The following is a 26,010-nucleotide window of genomic DNA, read 5'->3' on the forward strand; positions in this document are numbered from 1 at the left end:
AAAGTAAAAAATCAAAACTTTGCAAATGACTCCTTTTATCAAATATAACTCTCTCTCAATATCATTTGCTAAAACTTTCCCTGCAAGCACATTGAGGCAGAGTCAGGAGCGTGCACGTCTCTTGTGCACTATGGGCTCCATTTAAGAAGCTGAATCAGACCTACTTCTTAAAGGGACATGAAACCCACATTTTTTTTCATGATTTAGACAGAGCAGGTGATTTTACACATCTAATTTACTTCTATTAACTAATTTGTTTTGTCTCTTTGTGTCTTTTGTTGAAAAGGATACCTAGGTTTGCCCAGGAGCTGCTGATTGATGGCTGCACACAAATACCTCATGTTGTTGGCTCACTCAATGCGTTAATTAGCTCCCAGCAGTTCATTGCTTCTTTTTTCAACAAAGAATACCAAGAGAATTAAACAAATTAGATAATAGGAGTAAATTGGAAAGTTGCTTGGAATTGTATTATCCGATTCACAAAAGAATCATTTTGGGTTTCATGTCTCTCTTTGACCTATATGCCAACTCTTAGCTGGACTTGTACAACCCCCCCCCCCCCCCGCTTGTTCTGTCAATCAGCAGATTGTACTATGCATTGCTGCCTGCTAGTGACAAGGCCGGGCAGACCGGTTCATAAATGTCAGCCCTTGTTGACCCGCCATTTTATAAATAAACCCCTTAATGTATCATATTACAAACACTGTTGCCATAGAGTGCTTAACACGTGCACGCTCTGGAGCCTACTCCAATATGCTTTCATGGTAACGAGAGAATTTCCAACAAGAAGAGAGAGAGGGAAATGTAATAATACAAAGCGAGTTTGAATGGTTTTTAAAACTGTACATTTGAGTCATGAATAGTTTGTTTTGACTTCCACATCAGTTTACAATACTGTCAAGATTTATTTACAGTACTGAAGTATTGAGTATTATTGCTCCATGCAGCGGATCTACATACTTACATATATATATATATAAACACTTCTATACATAATGTGATAGATTAGTAGAGATTTTCCATCCTCCACCCTAATATATTTTAGTCATCGCTTGTGTCACAACCTGGCTGCCGTTTTCCGCATAAGAAATTGGGGAACATGACGTATCTTTTGTTAAATGGCGCTTTTCTTAAGCACTTCGCAATTTCACTGTCACATTTACAAATCATCTTTTTGCACCTGTCCGTCATGTTATCTGAAAGACAAAATAGTGTAAGTTAATATCACCCGTCTTAGGGGAAAAAAGGTCACTTTCTTAGATGCTGATCATTGCCACATTAAATCCTAATATATTTTACTAATTTTTCTCTGTTTGCATTCATTTGAAAACACAAAACTAACAGCCCCTTTAACAAATAAATAAAAGAATTTGAGAAAAAGATTTTGGTTCATGCGGTTAAAACCTTCTACATGAAGGGCTAGATTTATCAATTTGCTAACAGATAGGGTTCAAATGTTGTAAACCAGGGGATCATTTGTTCACCATAATACTGCCCCCTACCCTCGCACAACCGATTGCATGAGAGCAGGTCTTCTCAATTACCCCAGAGAAAGGAAGCCGGTTTTATTTTCATCTTCCAACTCTAAGTTGACAGAAAGGGTTTATGATGCAGCAGTTTAAACCACAGCTTCATAAATATTAGTTACAGGCTCAAATGAGCGAGCCAGGCACAGGCTAATGATGAATCTAGTCCTAAATCAGGGAGAGGCTTTATTTTTACAATATTCAATAACAATCTTAGCAATGTCCTTACTTCTCAGCTAATTGATTCCAATGCCAACCACGAAGTATGTAAACTTAAATTTTATTTTTGGCCAATCCTGACCCCCATTAAATCTTTTAGAGCTATCTACTGCCTTAACTTTATTAACTTTTGGGGCAAAATAAGTTTAAAGTGATGGTAAACTGAAAGCAATGTCTAATTCTCATAAGAACCTAAAATAAAAATAAACATGAGTTTGTCATGAATTTTACAAAGTTCAATATTAATACCTTTATTTTGAACGCAACAGCTACTATTTACTGCTATCCGCCGACAGCCCCAAGACAAACCACTTCTTTCTTTTTTTTTATTATGACGGTAATTGCGTGGTTCTATTAAATCCATGGCATTTTAGCATGGGTGGAAAAAAAATGAATTCCTTTGTGCATGTGTTAGTGACGTCATGCAGCTTCTGATCGTTCCTTACTCGCATGCGTAGTTTAACTTTGAAGACGTGCCCACAGTTCAGTGGAATTAAAGATATTCAGCATAGTAAATATTTGGATGAATCACTACGTCATCAATATTTTGATTGCGGGTGGAGCCGCGATAAAAATAACTGAGAATAGAAGGAAGTAGAGGGGCGGAGCATACAAATCAAGGAACGGATCAGTAAAGATTAAAAGTTATGAACAAAATATAATACATTTAAAGAAAAAATATAGCAACTAATACCTACTAGATAGGTTTAAGAAGATTAGATGATGTTAACTAGGAAAAATTACCATCACTTTAACACAGCAATGTATAACAAAGCTACAAATAACGTTGCAAAATGCTGCCGCCGCCGCCATAAAGTACTATAGACACATGCACACTCCTGAGCTCTTATGAGCCTACCTAGTTTTACTCTTCAATAAAAGATACCAAGAGAACAAAGACAATTAAATAACAGAAGTAAATTGGAAAGTTGTTTAAAATTGCATGCTCTATCTAAATCATAAAAGTTTAATATTGACTTTACTCTCCCTTTATGCTCCTGCACATGTCACTTGCATCTGGGGATGACTGTTTTGAAAGGACGCCAACATAATTTAAAGGAAAGTGCCTTCTTACCATGCTATACTCTGCTTGGGCTACTAATAATAAACATTATGGGCTAGATTACAAGTGGAGCGGTATTTTGAGTTTTCGGTATAGCTGGTAACCCGACTAGCGCAAAAATCTGAACTTAGAATATCGCATGCGCTTTCACGTATTCCCCCATAGAGGTCAATGGAGACAAAATAGTGGGGGAAAACCTAATACCCCACTCTCGCGGAAACACCATAACACATTCTCATTAGTGCTAACCCGACATGAAAATATGAATATTTTATATGTTCTTTTATTACGAATATATATATATATATATATATATATATTCACATACACACACACACATATGTATATATCTCTATGTTAAAGCTCTTTGGCAGCTTTTTTGTTCCTAACACCCGCAACCTCATATCTTTAAGCCCTTATTACTTTTGTGTGCAATATTTTTTTTATATAATTTTATTAGTGTTAATGAGTGTAATAGTACTTTGTAATGTAATGTATTTTTAAATTTTTTGTGACACTTTTTATTTTTGCAAAACAGTTAACCACAGCTCTGAAATCGTGGTAATGATTCTAGCATAAATCGCGGTTTCACTCAACTTGTAATATCTGCGTAATTTCAACAGAGCGCAAACGATTGCAAAAACCCTTTCAAAATAGTTTGCATTCCACTTGTAATCTAGCACTATGAGTTTTACTGCCCCAGGTATAAGGCTGTCGCTGCTAGTGTGCCCCTCCTAACAACAGCAGTGCTCTGCTGAATTATAGACAACATGCTTACAGAGTAACAGATGCACATAGCAGTTATCTTGGCACGTACACACCAGTCAGTCTTCAACAAAGTGAGTAGATCGGTCCTATTTACTTGCAGAATGTGCCAATTTGGAATAAAAAAAAAAATTCACATCATTGATGAGACCAAGTAGCTTTCCTTTTTATTTGCATTTAAACCCTAATAAGTTACATAGCACTTGTACCTGGCCAAGCCGACATATACTGCTACCCAGCATTCTGAGGGTCAGGTTGTATAACTGCCCTGAAAGTGTTAGAGGAAAATTCTGACATATAAACAGCTGTTAAATAAAGGGGTACTATTATGGCTATACTATATTTTTGGGGATGATATTTTAGCAGAATACTGCCCAATACAAGCTGTCTCTATGTAGTTATAGTGGTCATTTAGCCTTAAAAATGACAATTAAATGGAGTATTGACACATGAACAAGATACAGCTGCTTTAAGCTCAGAACAATTTGCAGAACACTCTATTTTTGGTGATTGACCATAATAAAACCACTGCCGTTCTATATATCCTGAGAAGACCGTGCTGTTTTTAGTCAGTCACATTAAATTCATTTTCCGGATGAAGACATAAATGTTTTGGAACTATGGGTAACCAAGAAATTCAGTAAAATGCAGGTCTGACAACAAAATTCACTATAATTAGTACATCGGTTTCCTAAACACAACCTCACCATTCCATTTACAGTTATCCAAAAAGAAGCTCATTCTAAAAACAACTTACATACAGATGTCTCCTGTGCTGAAATTCAAATTACTAGGTGTTTGTTGTTCATTTGCTCTAGAAATGTGGGTTTATGTTTTGTGTGTAGTAGTTATGATTTTGTTAATTCTAAAGATACAGAATTACTAAATCTTTAACCTTTTAACGCCATTACGTTTTATTCCATCCAAATTTTTCTGCGCTTTAACGTGGATGGACGGAATATAATGTCCTAACCGGGTGGCTTTCCTGAAGCCACTGGTGCTTCCATGATGGGATCGCGGTCTGGAGGGCATGCCTAGCATCATAGGGACGCCCCCTCATGCAATCCCATCATTGAAATCTCGTGCACGATTGCAAGATTTCAAATTTTTTACATCGGAACAGTTGTTCCGATGTAGACACTTTAACCCCGGCAGGAAAGGGTTAAATCTGTTACCGTTTTGCTTCAAACCCTCACTACTGAAAATACAAAACAAGAGCACGCTTCCATAGGCTCCAATGGGAACCACGTTCTCATGCTGTAAGACACGGCAGGAGAACTAGCGCAGCGATGGGCAGCTGATTGTAAATATATATGTATATGATTATATACCGTATGTGTATATGATTATATACCGTATATGTATGTGTATATGATTATATACCGTATATGCATGTGTATATGATTATATACTGTATATGCATGTGTATATGCACATTTTGTTAATAGAAGTAAATTGGAAAGTTATTTAAATTGCATGATCTGAAAGTTTAATTTTGACTTGAGACACATTAACACGTAAATATATATCTGTATATAAGCATATACATATATATTTACTGAGAACATACAGTTCCTATAGACCGCTAAGTAAAGGCACTTTTCAGTGCCTTTTTTTTTTCTTTAAGGGACAGTATACACCAATTTTTATATGTAATAGACACTACTATAAAGAAAATATGCACAGATAATGATATTATAATCCAGTATAAAACAGTTTAAAAACTTACTTAGAATCTCCCAGTTTAGCTCTGTTAAAATGGTTAGCAGGAAAACCCACTGAAAGTGGGTGTTTAGCAAAAAAAAAAAAAAGACACCTCCCCCTTCCTCTGCATATGAAAATACTCTTTAAACAAACAGGAACGAGCTGGAGTAGGAATACGTCAGTATACTTTAAAACTTTGGGGCGTGGTTAGGAATCTGAAAATCAGCGCAATGTTATTTAAAAATAAGCAAAACTATTTTAAAAAATTAAAAACCCTGTATAGTCTATATAAATGGATCATCTACAAAACATTTATGCAAAGAAAAATTTAGTGTATAATGTCCATTTAACACCCCGCACTCGCCAACTTTAACTCCTCATAATTGCTTTTTGCAGTTTTTTTTTTTTTAATTTAATATTCTTTATTTTGGGGGCATAATCCATAATTGGCATCAGCATTTGCTGTACAATCTTTTCCTTTACTGTAGGGCTGAGGCAGGATTTGTTTCTGTACAGGGCACCTAGTTTTTGATAGAGTTTAGATGCAAGTTTTTCTATGTGGATGCCAAAAGATAGATTGGGGTCTAACAACATACCCAAGTATTGAAAGAGTGGACTGCGGTCAGTGTGCAATTTGATTTTGATTTGATGCGTAGATCGGAATTTTGTAGCAATAACAAGCCACTTGTAATGGCGTTCCACTTGTAACCTAGCGATAAATTAGCGCTCCACTTGTAATCTAGCCCTTATTATTTATACATGCAAACAGGTGTATAATATGTATTAATACTTTCCCCTTCTGGTGAACCGCAGCCGTCCCACAGTCTCTCCCAAGGTCTGTGTGAATATATCAGGTGTGCTAGCTGCAGGCGCTGGTTCAGCTTGTATCAGTCGTTGGTATCTTCCTTTCCTTTCCTTCCTCGGTTGTATAACTCTAGGTGCAAAATAGTGGTGCTGAAATATCAGTCAATACACCATACAAAGGTGAATATCTACTCACAGCGTATATTGCAGGTTACCGGCTCCTTCCCAATATGAAAAGATTCTTTTTTACTGAATCTGTGATATTGTCTTTTCATATTGGGAAGGAGCCGGTAACCTGCAATATACACTGTGAGTAGATATTCACCTTTGTATGGTGTATTGACTGATATTTCAGCACCACTATTTTACACCTAGAGTTATACAACCGAGGAAGGAAAGGAAGATACCAACGACTGATACAAGCTGAACCAGCGCCTGCAGCTAGCACACCCTTATTATTTATGTTGCTGCTTTTGCTGTAAAATCTGTCTGAAATGTTGTTTGTACCACCCACCCCCTTCCTACAGAAAAGGTGGAGTGAACCATCATTCTTAAAGGGACAGTAAACGTAAAAATGTATGTTACATAATTCTGCACTATGGGCAGAATTATGTAAAGTTATCTTAGCAAAACCTTAAAAAACAAGAGTTCAAGAGGTTTATGCCCCAGAGGTTATGCTTACCTTTTGTTCGTCACCAGCCTGTTATGATTTTTTTACAAAATTTGCTTCCTGCTATTGGTATCCTTTGTTGAAGAAGCAGCAATGCACTACTAAGAGTTAGCTGAACACATCTGGTGAGCCAATGAAGTAGACATATATGTGCAGCCTATCTAGGCGTACTTTCAACAAAGGATGCTAAAAGAACAAAGCAAATGATAAAAGAAGTACATTGAAAAGTTGTTTAAAATTGTCTTCTGTATCTGAATCATGAAAGAAAAAAATGTGTTTCAAGTCCCTTTAAGGCTGGAGTCTGTACTTCTAACAGGTATTGGAAAATTATCTAGACTTCCAAAAAAATGTATCCAGCCTCTATATGTAAAATATATTTCCTAAAATTCAGATAAAGAGAATATTAGATTATATTTATCACCAATACAATACAATATTATATACATCTGAAGTTTCCACCATCCCATAGAAAAGGGTAAAAATCGTACCACATATCACAGTTCTATCTTTACAGGACCAGCTGTAGGGGGTCATTTTGGGTCTGCAGCCAGCAGCTTCTGCTTCATCGTAGCAGCAGTCATGTCTCTGACAGCACCTGTAACAAAGAGAACATAATATAGAGAGGAAGACTATAACGCTCCGTGTACTGGAAGACTATAAACATACTGTGTACTGGAAGACTATAACGCTCCGCGTGCTGGAAGACTATAACGCTCCGCGTGCTGGAAGACTATAAACATACAGTGTACTGGAAGACTATAACGCTCCGTGTACTGGAAGACTATAAACATACTGTGTACTGGAAGACTATAACGCTCCGTGTACTGGAAGACTATAACGCTCCGCGTGCTGGAAGACTATAACACTCCGCGTGCTGGAAGACTATAAACATACTGTGTACTGGAAGACTATAAACATACTGTGTACTGGAAGACTATAAACATACTGTGTACTGGAAGACTATAACGCTCCGTGTACTGGAAGACTATAACGCTCCGCGTGCTGGAAGACTATAACACTCCGCGTGCTGGAAGACTATAACGCTCCGCGTGCTGGAAGACTATAAACATACTGTGTACTGGAAGACTATAAACATACTGTGTACTGGAAGACTATAACGCTCTGCGTGATGGAAGACTATAAACATAATCAGCCAGATTACGAGTTTTGAGCGCTATAGGGAAATTAACGAGCGCCACAAAAGCGTCTTTATTTCACCTCCCTAAAGCGCTGCTATTATAGGTTTTAAAAAAGCAGGCTTGTGCGGGTGATATGGTTGCATTTGACGTGCTTGTGCACGATTTCCCCATAGACATCAATGGGGAGAGCTGGCAAAAAAAATGATCACAGAATGAAAAGCTCAGTAACGCAGCCCCATTGATGGGGCAAGAAAAAGTTATGTTTAAACCTAACATCCTAACATAAAAACCATGTCTAAACACCTCTAATCTGCCGCCCCCAACATCGCCTATACCTACATAAAGTTATTAACCCCTAATCTGCCATCCCTAGCATCGCCGCCACCTACATTACACTTATTAACCCCTAATCTGCCGCCACTATACTAAAGTTATTAACCCCTACACCTCGGGCCTCCCACATCACTAACACTACATAAATATATTAACTCCTAAACCTAACACTAACGTAACAGTAACCCTAAGCATAACCCTAACACACCCTAACTTAAATATAATTAAAATAAATCTAAATTAAACTTACAATTAATACCTAAATAATTCCTATTTAAAACTAAATACCTGTAAAATAAAACCTATGCTAGCTACAATGTAACTAATAGTTACATTGTAGCTATCTTATGTTTTATTTTTATTTTACAGGTAAGTTTGTATTTATTTTAACTAGGTAGACTAGTTAGTAAATAGTTATTAACTATTTAATAACTACCTAGCTAAAATAAATACAAATTTACCTGTAAAATAAAACCTAACCTGCCTTACAATGAAACCTAACATTAAAATAAAATAAATTAAATTAAATTAATTAAATACAATGATCAAAATTACAAAAAATAATAAACACTAAATTACACAAAATTAAAAACAAAATTATCAAAAATAAAAACGAATTACACCTAATCTATTAGCCCTATCAAAATAAAAAAGCCCACCCAAAAAAAAAAAAAAAAAACCTACACTAAACTGCCAATGGCCCTTAAAAGCACCTATTGCTCGGCATTGCCCCAAAGAAATCAGCTCTTTTACCTTTAAAAAAAAAATACAAACAACCCCCCACCAGTAAAACCCACCACCCACACAACCAAACCCCCAAATAAAATTCTATCTAAATAAACCTAAGCTAACCATTGCCCTGAAAAGGGCATTTGGATGGGCATTGCCCTTAAAATGGCATTTAGCTCTTTTACATTGCCCAAACCCCTAATCTAAAAATAAAACCCACTCAATAAACCCTTAAAAAAAAAACTAACACTAACCCCCGACAATCCACTGAAAGTTTTCGAAGACCGGACATCTATCCTCATCCAGGCGGCAGAAGGCTTCATCCAAGCGGGCAGAAGTCCTCCTCAAAGCCGGCAGAACTCTTCATCCAAGCAGCAGAAGTCTTCATCCAAGCGGGCAGAAGTCTTCACCCAGACAACATCTTCTATCTTCATCCATCCGGAACGGAGCGGGTCCATCTTCAAGACATCCGGCACGGCGCATCCTCTTCTTATGAAATCTGCTGGAAAATGAAGTTTCCCTTTAAGTGACGTCATCCAAGATGGCGTCCCTTACATTCTGATTGGCTGATAGAATTCTATCAGCCAATAGGAATTAAAGGGGAAAAAATCCTATTGGCTGTTGCAATCAGCCAATAGGATTGAGCTTTCATCCTATTGGCTGATCCAATCGGCCAATAGAATGAGAGCTCAATCCTATTATAGTGTTTGCGATGCGGGAGGGCCTCGGTTTAGGGGTTAATAGGTAGTTTATGGGTGTTAGTGTACTTTTTAACACTTTAGTTATGAGTTTTATGCTAAAGCTTAGTAATGCAAAACTCATAACTACTGACTTTAGATGGCGGTATGGATCTTGTGGTTATAGAGTGTACTGCTCACTTTTTGGCCTCCCAGGCAAAACTCCTAATACCGATGTGCAGTACTGACATTGCATGACGGCCAAAAAGGTGTGCGGTACACCTATACCTACAAGACTTGTAATAGCAGCGTTAGGGAAAAAGCATCGTTATGAAGCATAACGATGCTTTGTCACTCATAACGCAAAACTCGTAATCTAGCTGACTGTGTACTGGAAGACTATAACGCGGCGCGTGCTGGAAGACTATAACGCGGCGCGCACTGGAAGACTATAACGCAGCGCGCGCTGGAAGACTATAACGCAGCGCGCGCTGGAAGGCTATAACGCGGCGCGTGCTGGAAGACTACAAACATACCGTGTGCTGGAAGACTATAACGCGGCGCGTGCTGGAAGACTATAACGCAGCGCGCGCTGGAAGACTATAACGCGGCGCGTGCTGGAAGACTACAAACATACCGTGTGCTGGAAGACTATAACGTGCCGTGTGCTGGAAGACTATAACGCGGCGCGTGCTGGAAGACTATAACGCAGCGCGCGCTGGAAGACTATAACGCGGCGCGTGCTGGAAGACTACAAACATACCGTGTTCTGGAAGACTATAACGCGCCGTGTGCTGGAAGACTATAATGCGCCGTGTGCTGGAAGACTATAACCCGCCGTGTGCTGGAAGACTATAACCCGCCGTGTGCTGGAAGACTATAACGCGGCGCGTGCTGGAAGACTACAAGCATACCGTGTTCTGGAAGACTATAACGCGCCGTGTGCTGGAAGACTATAATGCGCCGTGTGCTGGAAGACTATAACCCGCCGTGTGCTGGAAGACTATAACGCGCCGTGTGCTGGAAGACTACAAACATACCGTGTGCTGGAAGACTACAAACATACCGTGTGCTGGAAGACTACAAACATACCGTGTGCTGGAAGACTACAAACATACCGTGTGCTGGAAGACTACAAACATACCGTGTGCTGGAAGACTATAACGCGCCGTGTGCTGGAAGACTACAAACATACCGTGTGCTGGAAGACTATAACGCGCCGTGTGCTGGAAGACTACAAACATACCGTGTGCTGGAAGACTACAAACATACCGTGTGCTGGAAGACTACAAACATACCGTGTGCTGGAAGACTACAAACATACCGTGTGCTGGAAGACTACAAACATACCGTGTGCTGGAAGACTATAACGCGCCGTGTGCTGGAAGACTATAACGCGCCGTGTGCTGGAAGACTACAAACATACCGTGTGCTGGAAGACTATAACGCACCGTGTGCTGGAAGACTATAACGCGCCGTGTGCTGGAAGACTATAACGCGCCGTGTGCTGGAAGACTATAACGCGCCGTGTGCTGGAAGACTATAACGCGCCGTGTGCTGGAAGACTATAACGCGCCGTGTGCTGGAAGACTATAACGCGCCGTGTGCTGGAAGACTATAACGCGCCGCGTAGTGCTGGAAGACTATAATGCGCTGCGTAGTGCTGGGAGACTATAACGCAATTTCTCTTATGTATTCTGTAATGTATTGCTGTCCTCTGTGGTAGTCCAGGTGTTAAATACAAGAGACTAGAAGTGACAGAGTCACTGTCATATCTTTGTTGACAATTTTTATCCTGACAGAGCTGCCCTGGGTATGAGAAGGGTACATTATTGTGTTGCATAGCTGGCACTCGACTGACAAGAATACATGGGGCCAACTATGTGGTACTGACCTAGTGACAATGTTTGTAACTGAGACTAAAGAAACCAGTATACGGTAATATTCTCTTCTGGGTTACATGATCTAGTGACCTCAGATGCAGGTCAGGAACAGTTGAGAAATGTTACATGAAGAGAGGAGTTTAACAATCTAAAAAGTGTTCTCAAAAGTACCCTGTAATGATTTGTATCCATTGCTTCATATAGACAAGAACATTTCATAAGATACTACAGTTTAAATAAATACTCAATAAACCACTTTAATTTTTTTTTAATATATATTTTTGTATTATTCAGGGTTGCATATCCCTCTTCATCATAAAGGCTCTGAAAGTCCTTAGCCAATAAGCATTAGTAGGAAATGCAAACCAATACTGCAGTATTAGCTTTAATTTAGTTTTACTTAAAGGGACAGTCCTACCCCACAAGTGTTATTGTTTAAAAATATAGATAATCCCATTATTACCCATTCCCCAGTTTTGCATAACCAACACTGTTCTAGAAATACACGTTTTACCTCTGTGAATACCTTGTAACTAAGCCTCTGCAGACTGCCCCCTTATTTAAGTTTTGACAGACTTGCATTTTAGCCCATCAGTGCTGACTCAAATAACGCCACAGGAGTGAGCACAATGTTATCTATATGGCACACATGAACTGTCTAACTGTGAAAAACTGTCAAAATGCACTGAGATAAGAGGCAACTCAAATGCTTAGAAATTAGCATATGAGCTTACCTAGGTTTAGTTTTCCACAAAGAATACCAAAGAGCAAAGCAAAATTTATAAAAAATAAATTGTAAAGCTGTTTAAAATCGCATACCCTATCTGCATCATAAAGGTTTCATTTAGACTTGACTGTCCCTTTAAAGGGACATGAAATCGAAATTCATGGTTTAGGGACAGAATTTTATTTTATTTTTCTATTTACTTCTATACATTGGTCTGTTGGTATCCTTTCTTAAAAAGCATACCTAAGTAGGCTCAGCAGCAGTTACACACTACTGGGAGCTAGCTGTAGATTGGTGGCTACACACATATGAAATTCAAAAACAAAGAGAAGGAGCATCTCCAAGGGATAAGTTAAAAATAAACTTTATTCCAAAGATCAAATTAAAATCTTCTGTAACAGCAAAGGTCAGAGGAGATAGCCAGTATCCTCCGACCTTTGCTGTTTGCTGTTACAGAAGATTTTAATTTGATCTTTGGAATAAAGTTTTTTTTTTTGTTTTTTTTTAAATAATTTTTATTGAGGTAAAATTCAAGATACAACAAACATCTGATATCTCAAGGGATGTATAAGTACAGAAGATGGGAACCTATGTTGTCCATCAAGGTCCAGTACAATTTTTACAGTGAATGAAAGTTAGAACATATCAGTACAGCCCATGAAATTATTTACCTATTTTTTTTTTTACATTTTAGCTACATTTAAAAGCATAAATATCATGAAAGTATCATAATAGTGAAAATAATAGTATTAATATTAATACAGAGACTAGAACAATAAACTTAGTGTAGTGAACTAGTGTGAACTTATGTCTCAATTGAACCACGAGGGCCTAAGAGAAAAATAGAAAAATGAGAGCCTGTTTATCAGTCTTTCTAGCGGGAAAGAGAAGGGAGAGGAGGGGAAGGGGTGAGAAGAGAGAAGAAGGGAGAACAAAAAAAAGGGGGGTGGGGTGGGTTCATCAACTGCCGGGAGGGGGGATATGGTACATTTCCCTCCTGGAATTACGTTTATTTTTAACTTATCCCTTGGAGATGCTACTTCTCTTTGTTTTGAATTTCATCCTTTGGAATACCAGTGAGCACTTGCTGGGATTGGTTCCATTGCACTTCCACTGCCGGTCACGTGACCAAAGGTTTGCCGCTTACGTCACAAGCCACACACGCACTCAGCCGAGGGAAGAGAACGGATGCTGAACGCTGGAGTCGGATTACCGGACATCTGCAATAGGCAGAGTCTCCACAGAGATCCGCTGGTAAGACCAGAAGTAAAGAACGGAGGAGATGAAGTTCAAAGGATATTCAGTTTGGAGTAACATCCCTTTTTGGAGGCTCATTACCGTGTTTAAAGATTTTTGCTATTCCATATACATTGGAGATTGCTATTTGACGTAACCCTAACACAGAGAGGTGCGTGTGTCACGGAGGCAGAGGCAGTGGGAGGTTTAGATGGATTTGTGAGAAAGGGACTACCTGAAGGTGCCAAGCATATGTGGCATTAGTGGCTACACACAGTGGCGTATTTATGTTTTGTGCTGCCCTAGGCACTCAAAATTCTGTTGCCCCACCCCCTCAAAGGTTTTAGGCCTTTTATCCACTTAATATTTTTTTGGGGTCATTGTGTTAAATGTTTTTGTTTTGTTTGTTTTTTTAATAACAATTAAAAAGAAAATGGGCTAGCAAAACACTTGCATACAGGTGGGTTGAATTGCATGCATCTCATACCATTTCTCCCTGAGAGAAGGGAGAGAAAAGAAGGGGAGGGGAGAAAAAGGGAGGGAAAAGAAAGCAGGAAGGGAGGGAGAGAGAGAGAAAAGTGGTGAGGGAAAGAAGGGAGCAAGGGAGGGAGTTTAGAGAAAGAAGGGAGGGAGGGAGTTGAGGGACGAAGGGAAAGAAGGGAGAGAAGAATGGAGGGAAAAAAGAATATACTTTGAAACAATCACTGCCCTTTACATACAACAAGATACAGTAATTTCCATCATTCAAGTAATTAAACTTTTTAAGTGTCTGTTTATTATTTACTCAGTGGGTTCATGAATACAGAGAAAGCTATTAGTAGCTAACATATATTAGTAGCTAACATACATTAGGGCTGAGAGTTTATGATTAGACGTCACATGAATGCAGAGACAGCTATTAGTAGCTAACATACATTAGCGCTGAGAGTTTATGATTAGACATCACATGAATGCAGAGAAAGTTAGCTATTAGTAGCTAACATACATTAGGGCTGAGAGTTTATGATTAGACGTCACATGAATGCAGAGACAGCTATTAGTAGCTAACATACATTAGCGCTGAGAGTTTATGATTAGACATCACATGAATGCAGAGAAAGCTAGCTATTAGTAGCTAACATACATTAGCGCTGAGAGTTTATGATTAGACATCACATGAATGCAGAGACAGCTATTAGTAGCTAACATACATTAGCGCTGAGAGTTTATGATTAGACATAACATGAATGCAGAGAAAGTTAGCTATTAGTAGCTAACATACATTAGCGCTGAGCGTTTGATTAGACATCACATGAATGCAGAGAAAGCTAGCTATTAGTAGCTAACATACATTAGCGCTGAGCGTTTGATTAGACATCACATGAATGCAGAGAAAGCTAGCTATTAGTAGCTAACATACATTAGCGCTGAGAGCTTATGATTAGACATCACATTAATGCAGAGAAAGCTAGCTATTAGTAGCTAACATACATTAGCGCTGAAAGTTTATGATTAGACATCACATGAATGCAGAGACAGCTAGCTATTAGTAGCTAACATACATTAGCGCTGAAAGTTTATGATTAGACATCACATGAATGCAGAGAAAGCTAGCTATTAGTAGCTAACATACATTAGCGCTGAGAGTTTATGATTAGACATCAGATGAATGCAGAGAAAGCTAGCTATTAGTAGCTAACATACATTAGTGCTGAGAGTTTATGATTAGACATCACAGGAATGCAGACAAAGCTAGCTATTAGTAGCTAACATACATTAGCGCTAAGAGTTTATGATTAGACATCACATGAATGCAGAGAAAGCTAGTTATTAGTAACTAACATACATTAGCACTGAGAGTTTATGATTAGACATCACATGAATGCAGAGAAAGCTAGCTATTAGTAGCTAACATACATTAGCGCTGAGAGTTTATGATTAGACATCACATGAATGCAGAGAAAGCTAGTTATTAGTAACTAACATACATTAGCGCTGAGAGTTTATGATTAGACATCACATGAATGCAGAGAAAGCTAGTTATTAGTAGCTAACATACATTAGCGCTGAGAGTTTATGATTAGACATCACATGAATGCAGAGAAAGCTAGCTATTAGTAGCTAACATACATTAGCGCTGAGAGTTTATGATTAGACATCACATGAATGCAGAGAAAGCTAGTTATTAGTAACTAACATACATTAGCTCTGAGAGTTTATGATTAGACATCACATGAATGCAGAGAAAGCTAGCTATTAGTAGCTAACATACATTAGCACTGATAGTTTATGATTAGACATCACATGAATGCAGAGAAAGCTAGCTATTAGTAACTAACATACATTAGCGCTAAGAGTTTATGATTAGACATCACATGAATGCAGAGAAAGCTAGCTATTAGTAGCTAACATACATTAGCGCTGAGAGTTTATGATTAGACATCACATGAATGCAGCGAAAGCTAGTTATTAGTAACTAACATACATACATTAGCTCTGAGAGTTTATGATTAGACATCACATGAATGCAGAGAAAGCTAGTTATTAGTAACTAACATACATTAGCACTGATAGTTTATGATTAGACATCACATGAATGCAGAGAAAGCTAGCTATTAGTAACTAACATACATTAGCGCTAAGAGTTTATGATTAGACATCACATGAATGCAGAGAAAGCAATCTATTAGTAGCTAACATACATTAGCGCTGAGAGTTAGACATCACAAGCTGACCTAAGCAATGCACAGACACATCCAGTCTTTTAGTTACTAAGACCAGCAATAAGCACTGCGCTCGCAGACCCACCACAGCTGACAAGGGGAGGCAGCATATCAGCACAAGGTCTTCTCCTCCAGCCTCACCTTGTAAGCATATCCCCGGGCAAGTTTCTCACCAAGGACGCTACTACTGCAAAAATTCCGGCAGCTCTAAATGAAGCAACGGTTTAAAGGAGCACTGCCTGTAAACAGCGCCCTTAATCAGCGCATGCGCCTTGTCTTCTCTGTAAATCCTGCACTTTATCGCTCACTGTACTGTATGCTGGCTTTTAGAGAGAGGATAGCGTAGGACAGATGTGCTGCCCCTCCCAAATCTGCTGTCCTAGGCACCGGCCTTGTTGACCTAGGCCATAATACGCCACTGTCTACACACATATGCTTCACCAGATGCATTTAGCTATCTCCCAGTAGTGCATTGCTGCGCCTGAGCATACCAGGTATGCTTTTCAGCAAAGAATACAAATAGAACAGAGTAAATTGTATGATAGAAGTCAATTGAAAAGCCTCTTAAAATTTTACACTCTATTGGAACCATGTTTAATTTTGATTTATATGCCCTTTTCTTTGTGGGTTTTTTTATTGTAAATGGGTTATTTATTACTTTGTGGTGTTAAAGGGACGTCAATGTAATCTTTTTATATGCATTGTATATATGAGCAATTAAAGGGACAATAACGTCAAAATTCAGCTTTGATGATTCAGATAGAGCATTAAATTTTAAACAACTTCCAAATTCACGTATTTGCTTTGTTCTCTTGATATTCTTTTTTGAAAGCATACCTAGGTAGTTTTAGGAGTAGCAAAGCGCTACTGGGAACTAGCTGCTAATTGGTGGCTGCACGTATGCCTCTTGTCATTGGCTCATCTGATGTACTTAGCTCCCAGTAGTGCATTGTTGTGCCTTCAACAAAGGATACTTAGAGAATAAGGCACATTTGATAATAAAAGTAAATTTGAACATTTTCAAAATGACATGCTCTGTCTGAATCATGAAAGAAAATGTTGTGGATTTATAACCCTTTAAGCACTACATTGGAAAAGATCTACAGACAAAACACATTTTTAAAGCATTTAAAATTTGTAAAATTCTGCACATTGTGCCAACAAATTGACAATCAAGAATAAATGTGTCATCAAATTGACATATAGGCATAAGGCAACTGGTAACTTATGAGTATTTGTATTTAATTGCTCCTGATTTTGACCAGTTAGGGCTAGAGGTAAATAAATCTGTGCACTGCTCTAAGCAATCATCACTTAGTAAGTAGCAGCGTCAGGCAATGTGTCGCATTTTGCACTATACTTAGGTTACAGAATATGAGAAACATTAAGAAATGTTTTATCAAAAGCAAGAACATAAATAATTTATATTACAATGTTTTGAAATTAATGGGTTGGGGTACAATTATAGTTTACTGTCCTTTTGACTTCTACTACTCAGAGTGGAATTTTCTGTGGAAAAATACATCTGCATGAGTCAATATTCATGTATCCCTTCTACTCATTCCACACATTTTCTGACCAAAGAGGGATTATGCGTGAGCACCTGCGAGACATGTGTCTTCTGAAGAGTTAAACTGCAGAAATGTGAGGTCATGAGATGAATATGGAACCTGAGAAATTGAACAATATTTAAAGGGCCAGTAAAGGTTTACTGGCACTTTAAGTTCTCTTTTACAAGAAGGGAGGAAAAAAACACAACAATGTTATGTTTCTTAAATACAACACTGAATAAATAAACAAAACCTCCACAAACAATAGACAAACCCAGAATCACGTGACACGCATATGGATTACATACCAGTCCGCCATATCTTTTGGCATTCCTCTTCCTCCCAATCCGCAGTAACATCCATATGTGATATACGTCACCGCATTGCGGCCTGTGCCACAGTGTATGGCGCCAGCCAGCTCCACAAGACCTCTTTTCTTTACTATATGGGACCTCACTATAGCGCCATTAAAACCTGTGATTTTAGAAGAGGAAAATTATTTGCACTGCACAATACAATAAATAAAGATAATCCTATTGTGTCAGGGGAGTGAAACGCTTCGTCTGATATAGACATAATCAATGGTTTTATCTTAACTTATCACTTAGTAGTACACTTTCATTCTACTAATTGACTTCCAGAGAGAGCAGCAATGTCTTATGCCCAATCTAGCAGTCACAAGATTAAAGGGACAGTTAAGTCAATGATTCATGATTCAGATAGAGAACACGATTTTATACTTTCCAATTCACTTCTATTATGTAAATGTGCTTAATCTTTTTATATGCACAGTTTGTGAGTCACCAGCTCCTACTGAGCATGAGCAAAATTAATAAACTATATGTATATGCATTTTGTGATTGGCTGATAGCTGTCACATGATGCATTAAGAAGGAAAACGTAACTAACTGAACTGACATTTGTAAAAAAAAATCTACTATTCATTTGAATTGAAACTAAATGCTTTAGCATTGCTATGTCACTGGTTTTCAAAATCAGATGATATCTGAACTCGCCACATGTGAAATAATCAGCTCATTAGTAAACATGGTTATTTTACCTGCTATCATCCACGGTAATCCTGAAAACCTGGCCTGCTGGGGAGGCGTGAGGACAGGTTTGAAAACCAATGATCTATGTATTATGTATTTATTGATTACTAGTCCTAAAGCCAGTTTACACGGGTCATTTTTTTGCAGCACAGCGGTCCCACCCCTCGCTCTCTCTCTCCCCCTCTCTTTTGAGCTCTCTTCCCTTCTTTTTTTGTGCTCTCTTCCCCTCTCTTTTGCGCTCTCTCTCCCCCTCTCTTTTGCGCTCTCTTTCGCTCCACCTCTCTTTTGCTCTCTCTCTCCCCCTCTCTTTTGCTCTCTCTCACCCTCTCTTTTGCTCTCTCTCTCTCCCCCTCTCTTTTGCTCTCTCTCCCCCTCTCTTTTGCTCTCTCTCCCCTCTCTCTTTTGCTCCCTCTCTCCCCCTCTCTTTTGCTCTCTCTCCCCCTCTCTTTTGTGCTCTCTCTTCCCCGTTCGGAACATCTTCAGGGCAGCAGCATATTGGCTTAAAGGGACATTGTTTTCTTTGCATAAATGTTTTGTAGATGATCCATTTATATAGCCTATCTGGTAGGGGTGTCAAAAATAATCGCCATTGCGATGCATCGCGATGCAGCCATTAACGATGCTGCATCGATGCGGTGCAAGGTCAGAATCGATTCAGGGTCAGTGACGTCATCGCACAATGTCACGTGACCCCGCCTCTCCCACTGACTGATGTGAGGGCTAAAGTAATGGCAGACAGAATAAATATTGATTGATTTTATGTTTTTGGAACATCAGCACGCTCAGTGCAGTTGTCTGACAAGTGGACAGCAGCCTCCTGTGAATATTTCCTTGTATTATCGCTTCCCTGTTTACTCACTGTTGCGGTCTCTGCTGCATGTTTCCTCTTTGTCAGACCCCTAGCCCAGCACCAAACGAGCATTTGAGTGTTGCTATTAGATATAGAAAAAGTCAAGTTTTACAAAAGTATCTAATAGCAACACTCAAATGCTCGTTTGGTGCTGGGCTAGGGGTCTGACAAAGAGGAAACATGCAGCAGAGACCGCAACAGTTAACAGGGAAGCGATAATACAAGGAAATAGTCACTGTGTTACACGAGGCTGCTGTCAGTTGGTAAGACTGCTTCTGCCCTGTCAGATCTCTCCTAGTCTTGAAGCAGGCGACACAGCAGGGAGGGCTTAATTAATCACATTCACCCGGCCAGCACCTTTACCTCTAGGACAACTTATTGAAGCCGTTTAGTAAGTGGTTGGTGCAGCTGTTAATAAAGGTTCCGGTAAGAGGAAATGACATAGCATTCCTTCCCAGCTGCAGATCATCACAGAGCCGTAATAAACATGTTTAGAGTGCCTACATGATTGATTAGGTGACCCTTTATGTCAGTTTAGAGCCCTAATCATTAACGGTGACACTGCACTGCTCACACATACCATGCATTCCTTTCAAAGCTCTGCAATACCCAGAATACTAGTCTCACTGTCTCATATGAGCTTAGGGAGCAAAATAACAGCCCATCTATGATCTAAGTGTAATATGTGACAGGGTATTGTATTATAGTTGTGCTTTGTATGTGTATATAAATAAATGTATATGTTACATATAAACCTATAGCCTTTTAAAAGCATATCTATTACCTTAAATCTGAATCCATTATTTTTATTTAAAAAAAAAATCTATATCACACATATCCTATGTTAGTTATGTATTTGGGACCTGCTCTGCTAAAAGTCAATCATGTATACACCTTGGTTCATAAACTGTGCATTATTCCCTGACCAAAGAGGCAAGTCCAGAATTATTATTTAACATGCCAGGACCATAATACCTTATATCCTAGAAACATCCCCTTAGCAATCCCCTTTGCAGTGAATTCTGACTGCTTGAATTTGTTAATGAAAATCATGGGCAGTAATCGTGATGCATCGCGATGCATCGTAGAATCGAATCGTATCGAATCGTTACGATGATAATCGTAATCGAATCGAATCGTGAGACAGGTGAAGATGCGCAGCTCTACTATCTGGGAGTGTTTTTATGACAATGTATAGTTTTGCTTATTTTTTAGGAACATTGTGCTGATTTTCAGACTAACCAAGCTCCACAGTGTCAGATGTATACACGCATTTCCAGACTCCTGCTATCTCCTGTTTATGTTATCTGTATTTTCATATGCAGGGAATTGAGGGAAGGGGGAGTGTCTGCTCATCCTTGTTTTTCCAGCCCCTTTGACTGGGTGTCCCAGTCAACCTCATCAACAGTGCTAAACTGGAAGCTTCTGAGTAAGTTTTTAAAAGGTTTTATACTGGATTTTTAGATCAGTATCTGTGCATATTCTTCTTTATAGTAGTGTCTATAACATGCAGGTATATGAAAATTGGTGTGCACTGTCCCTTTAAGCTAAAATAAAGTTGTAGCTACTGCTACTGCTGCAAGCCAGCAGCAGAACAAAAAAGATTTTCATTTTTTTTTAGCTTATTTTTTTATGTGGAGGTCAGGATTGGACAAAAAAGGTGAAGCTAACATACTTAGTGGCTGACACAGAAATCAATCAACTCAAAAAAGACATTGCTGGACTTATACTGATACAGCAGGACCCTCTTTACTTCAGAAGAACTTTCTGCCTCCTCAGTTTGTTGCTGAGGTTTATGCAGTATAATAATAACTACTATTGTACTCACTTTGGCGCTGCACAACACCCTGTAACTGTTGGTACTTTATAAATAAAGATATCACTGGATACAACCATCAGAAATGGTGAATTTTAAAGAGGCAGTGATCTAGATGAACTCAAATAGACCAGTCAGGGGTAAAAAAAAAGGTATTTTAAGACCCTCACTGGTTTTACTATTTAATCTAGAATTTGCTGTTCGCTATGTGCTCTTGCCAAGATATAACTCAGAAGCTCTGACAGATTCTGTGACCCATCCTGCCTTTTGAAAATGCATTTAAACTATTTTAAATAAGTACTCATGATAAGAAACAACTTTACAGGTACAGGCAACCCCAACATTTTCTTTCGTGATTTGGATAGAACATACAATTTTAAACAACTTTCCAATTTACTTCTATTATCAAATTTGCTTCATTCTCTTGTTATCCTTTGCTGAAGGAACAGCATTGCACTACTGGAAACTAGCTGAGCATATCTAGTTAGCCAATCACAAGAGACAAATGTGTGCAGGGACCAATTAGCAGCAGCTCCCACTAGTGTAGGATATGTGCATATTCTTTTTCAACAATGGATACCAAGAAAACGAAGCACACTTGAAAACAGAAGTGACTTTAAAAGTGTCTTAAAATGACATGCTCTGTCTGACTCATGCAAATGTAATTGTGGCTTTCCTATCCCTTTAAGTTTATCTGGAATTTTGCAATTGCAGATTAATATGTTTTCTCTTTAGAAAAGGGAACATGCAGTAATTCTGAGTGGCCCCATCTTAAAACCCAGAACAGCAGATGATTGGCGCCATTGAGTATTATTCTCATTGGCAAACATCTGACATCTCACCAGCACATTATATTAAATGCTTTCATTTCCTATGGAATTTGATGAGATAACCTAGGAGAGTATCTTGCATGTTGCCAACAAGTTATCCATGTTAGAATATAAACTGTATTCAGGGGCTGCATCCAGGAATGGGAGATTTCTGCTATCTTTAAGCAACCTAATCTATATATTATTTGCCTTAAAGTTAATGTAAAGTTTCATCAAGTAGTGCCCGGTTTTTAAAAATACTATTAAAAACAGGGGCACTTTCATTGATGAAACTTTACATTGCACCATATTTGTAGAAATACTTACCTCTTCGTCTTGAAAGCCAGATCGCTGATGATGTCGCTTCCCCCGCCCGTCGCAAGCCTCTTCCTACGTCAGAAATTACGATTTCAGCCTTCCTTCACTTACGGCGTTGCTTTAGGCAATGCTTCCCCTGGGTGGGGGGGAGCCGTGATTGGAGGATGCCGGAATCGTCATTGCTGATGTAGGACGAGGCTTGCGACGGGCTGGAGAGCGGCTAAAGCGGCTTTCAAGACGAAGAGGTATTGCTACAAATATGGTGCAATGTAAAGTTTCATCAATGAAAGTGCCCCTTTCATAAATGAAAGTTTTTTTAAAAACCGGGCACTACTTGATGAAACTTTACATTCACTTTAACTTTTTGTTTTTTTTCTGGATGATATTTTATGTATCTTTTTGTGATTTGCGTCTCATTTACTGGTAGAACCACATTTAAATATTATTACAAAAGGGCAATTTGAATGCCAGTGGTTACCATTTTCTTTGAGTTTATCTAAATACTTGTGAGTGAGTGTTTTAGATAAGTATTTATTGGAATGCAGCTCTGCACTTTTCATGAAGTCGATAATAAGTACATTCGGTGCCAGTGAATTTATGCAAGTGACGCTCAGGGGGTCTTATTGGAAATCAAGAGATAGGCAGAGGAATAACAGTTAATAGAATTAATATTAAGTAGTGAATGTGAATTAGAGACAGGAAACGCCTTGTAATTAACAGAAATTGCTGAATTTACAGAGCTAAATGACATAAAACCAGGGTAAAATAAATCATGGAAATATATAGCAAAGTTGTTTAATAATGCAAAAAATAATAATAATATAATCATCTTAAAGGGACGTTAAACCCAATTTCTTTCTTTCATGATTCAGACAGAATATGCAATTTTAAACAACTTTCCAATTGAATTTTATTTAATGTGCTTCCTTCTCTTGTCATCCTTTGTTGAAAGGTTTATCTAGGAAAGCTCAGGAGCAGCAAAGAACATAGATTCTAGCTGCTGATTGGTGGCTGCATATATATATTGACTGTGATTGGCTCACCCATGTGTTCAGTTAGAAACCAGTAGTGCATTGCTGCTCCTTCAATAAATGATACCAAAAGAATTAAACAAATTTGAAAATAGAAGTAAATTGGAAAGTTGTTTAAAATATGCGCTACCTAAATCATGAAATAATATTTTTGGGTTTCATGTCCCTTTAAGGTGTTTACTGTCCCTTTTAAAAGATTCAGTGGTAGAAATGATGATCCTGCTTTGAAGCCAAATAAATCCCATATAGATTACCTGGGTGTAGAGCACAGGAAATAATTAAAATCACACACCTGATGTAAAGCACTGACAGACACAGAGTTTCATTTTCTACTTCGAGGTACACACCGCCATTTTAGAATTTGCAGTTAAAATCATGGTTGTCAGTTTGTATTTTTCTTTTTTAGTGCTAAAAAGGGACCTGAAGTCCAATTTTGTTTTCATGATTCAGACAGCGGATACAATTTAAATCAACTGTCCAATTTAATTATATTTATTTGCTTCACTCTCTTGGTATCCTTTGTTGGAAAGATTACCTAGGTAGGCTCAGGAGAACAATGCAGTACTGGGAGCTAGCTGGTAATTGGTGGGTGCTGAGGGTGTCATTGGTGGGATTATAGGCTTCAGGTGCACCCTACAGTATGTACTCTATATAGTATGTATTTTGCAGCTCACATGTCGTGTCCCCCCCATTGCTGTATAGATAAACTGCTTCTGCAATGTAGGCATCCTCTAGCTGTGTGGCAGGGGAACTAGAAGTCCCAGCATGCCTCTTCACATCTCCCATTCTGGGGCCCCTATTTATGAAAGGCCTTGCGGACATTGCGGATCAGGTCCGACAGACCTCGCTGAATGCGGAGAGCAACACACTCTCCGCATTCAGCATTACACCAACAGCTCTTGTGAACTGCTGGTGCCACGCTGCCCCCTGCAGATTTGCGGCCAATTGGCCGCCAGCAGGGGGTGTCAATCAACCCAATCATATTCGATCTGGTTGAATTGCAGCGATTTCTGTCCGCCTCCTCACAGCAGGCGGACAGGTTATGGAGCTGCGGTCTTTAGACCGCTGCTTCATAACTGGTGTTTGCTCGCCAGAAACACGGGGCTTCAAGCTCCATATGGAGCTTAATAGATATGCCCCTGGGTGTTAAACACAGAGTTACAGAGTGGGTATCATGTCCCTTTTACATTAACCCATTGTACAATGGAAAGCTATCCAAGGAATCTGGCCTGACAATAAATGAAACTTGGGCAAACCAGGTTTATAGGAAGTAATGTTTGCTTCCATATTCTAATACTTTATATAAGAAAATATATTATTTATGTGACTTAGTAGTTTAATGTGATCATCAAGTGGAAAGAACCAGTAGCATAAAAACAAATGTAAGGCAGGTTAAGGGATTTTCCTGTGAAAAAAGGGAACATCATAAAAGGGAAAAGAAAGAGGGAAACTAAGAGAACTGAGAAATCAATAGACAAAGAAAGGGACATAATACTGCAAATTAACACGCACAAAGTTTTATTGTATAGCCTGAGGAAATAGCCCTAGAGGGGCTGAGAAACGCGTTGCTTTGTTTTTAATAAATATTTGTTTATAAATACACTTGCTGTTATCCTTTTGGGGGTTTCAATCATCTTTTGAACACATATTGTTTGGTCGGCGAATGAATTCAATCTATGCCTGAGCACAGTCTACTGGGCGACTAAGAGGTTCCAGCTGGCTTTTACTGCACCTGGAGGTGCACTGCTGACTGTAAGTCTGGCCAATAATTGTGTAATTTCTATACTCAAACTGTACTAGGCTATGGGCATTGTTTTATATCACTCGCAGGAATAGAAGCTTGATTCGCTGCCTTACTGGTATTCATCTGGGTGTTTACATTGTGGGCATACAGTGGTAATTGATTCAGCCTGCGCCTTTTGCACCTGGGGTGCTTTATCTTTGTGAGTACCATTCTACTTCACACTGTTCTACTCTTGTTTTGACGTTACTAGGCCATATTGGCGCCTCTGTGTCTCCTTCTTCCTAGATTCATCATCACCAGGGACTGACCATCCTTTTGACAGAGTGCTGCCTCATGTTGGATGTTTGATAACAAGGACTCTCTTGTATATTACACATTTTGGGTTTTTATCTTGCTCATATGAATGTGTTATATTTATTAATGGTGTTTTAGTTATTTTTTATAGTAGGATTTGGTTATAGGAAGCTCCCCCTATGGGAATAGTGTTTTTGACATTTACCTTTTTCATCCTAGGATTTCCAAGAATATCTGTTTTATTATTAATGTGCACACACACCTGCCCAACCATCCAGCAGCACACACACCTGCCCAACCATCCAGCAGCACACACACCTGCCCAACCATCCAGCACCACACACATCTGCTCAACCATTCAGCAGCAAA

General features: G+C 38.8%; 1 protein-coding gene across 1 annotated transcript; it reads right to left on the reverse strand.

The window, feature by feature from the left end:
* Positions 1-1,040: 1,040 nt before the first annotated feature.
* On the reverse strand, positions 1,041-24,389 carry PLA2G10 (phospholipase A2 group X). The gene is made up of 4 exons (XM_053694264.1): positions 24,278-24,389; positions 18,036-18,201; positions 7,240-7,346; positions 1,041-1,196 (listed from the first exon to the last, which is right to left on the reverse strand). The coding sequence occupies exons 1-4, from the start codon at positions 24,387-24,389 to the stop codon at positions 1,042-1,044; spliced, it is 540 nt and encodes a 179-aa protein (XP_053550239.1). The 3' UTR covers position 1,041.
* Between the last annotated feature and the right edge of the window lie 1,621 nt (positions 24,390-26,010).

The sequence above is a fragment of the Bombina bombina genome, chromosome 11 (genome assembly GCF_027579735.1).
Source record: "Bombina bombina isolate aBomBom1 chromosome 11, aBomBom1.pri, whole genome shotgun sequence".
Lineage (NCBI taxonomy): Eukaryota > Metazoa > Chordata > Amphibia > Anura > Bombinatoridae > Bombina > Bombina bombina.

Coding starts and splice junctions, on each gene's coding strand:
- PLA2G10 (XM_053694264.1), bottom strand. CDS start 24,389: ATGGGAGATGTGAAGAGGCATGCTGGGACTTCTAGTTCCCCTGCCACA. Junction 18,202..24,277: donor CAATGGGGGGGACACGACAT/GTGAGCTGCAAA, acceptor CTAAAATCACAG/GTTTTAATGGCGCTATAGTG. Junction 7,347..18,035: donor CCAAAAGATATGGCGGACTG/GTATGTAATCCA, acceptor TCTTTGTTACAG/GTGCTGTCAGAGACATGACT.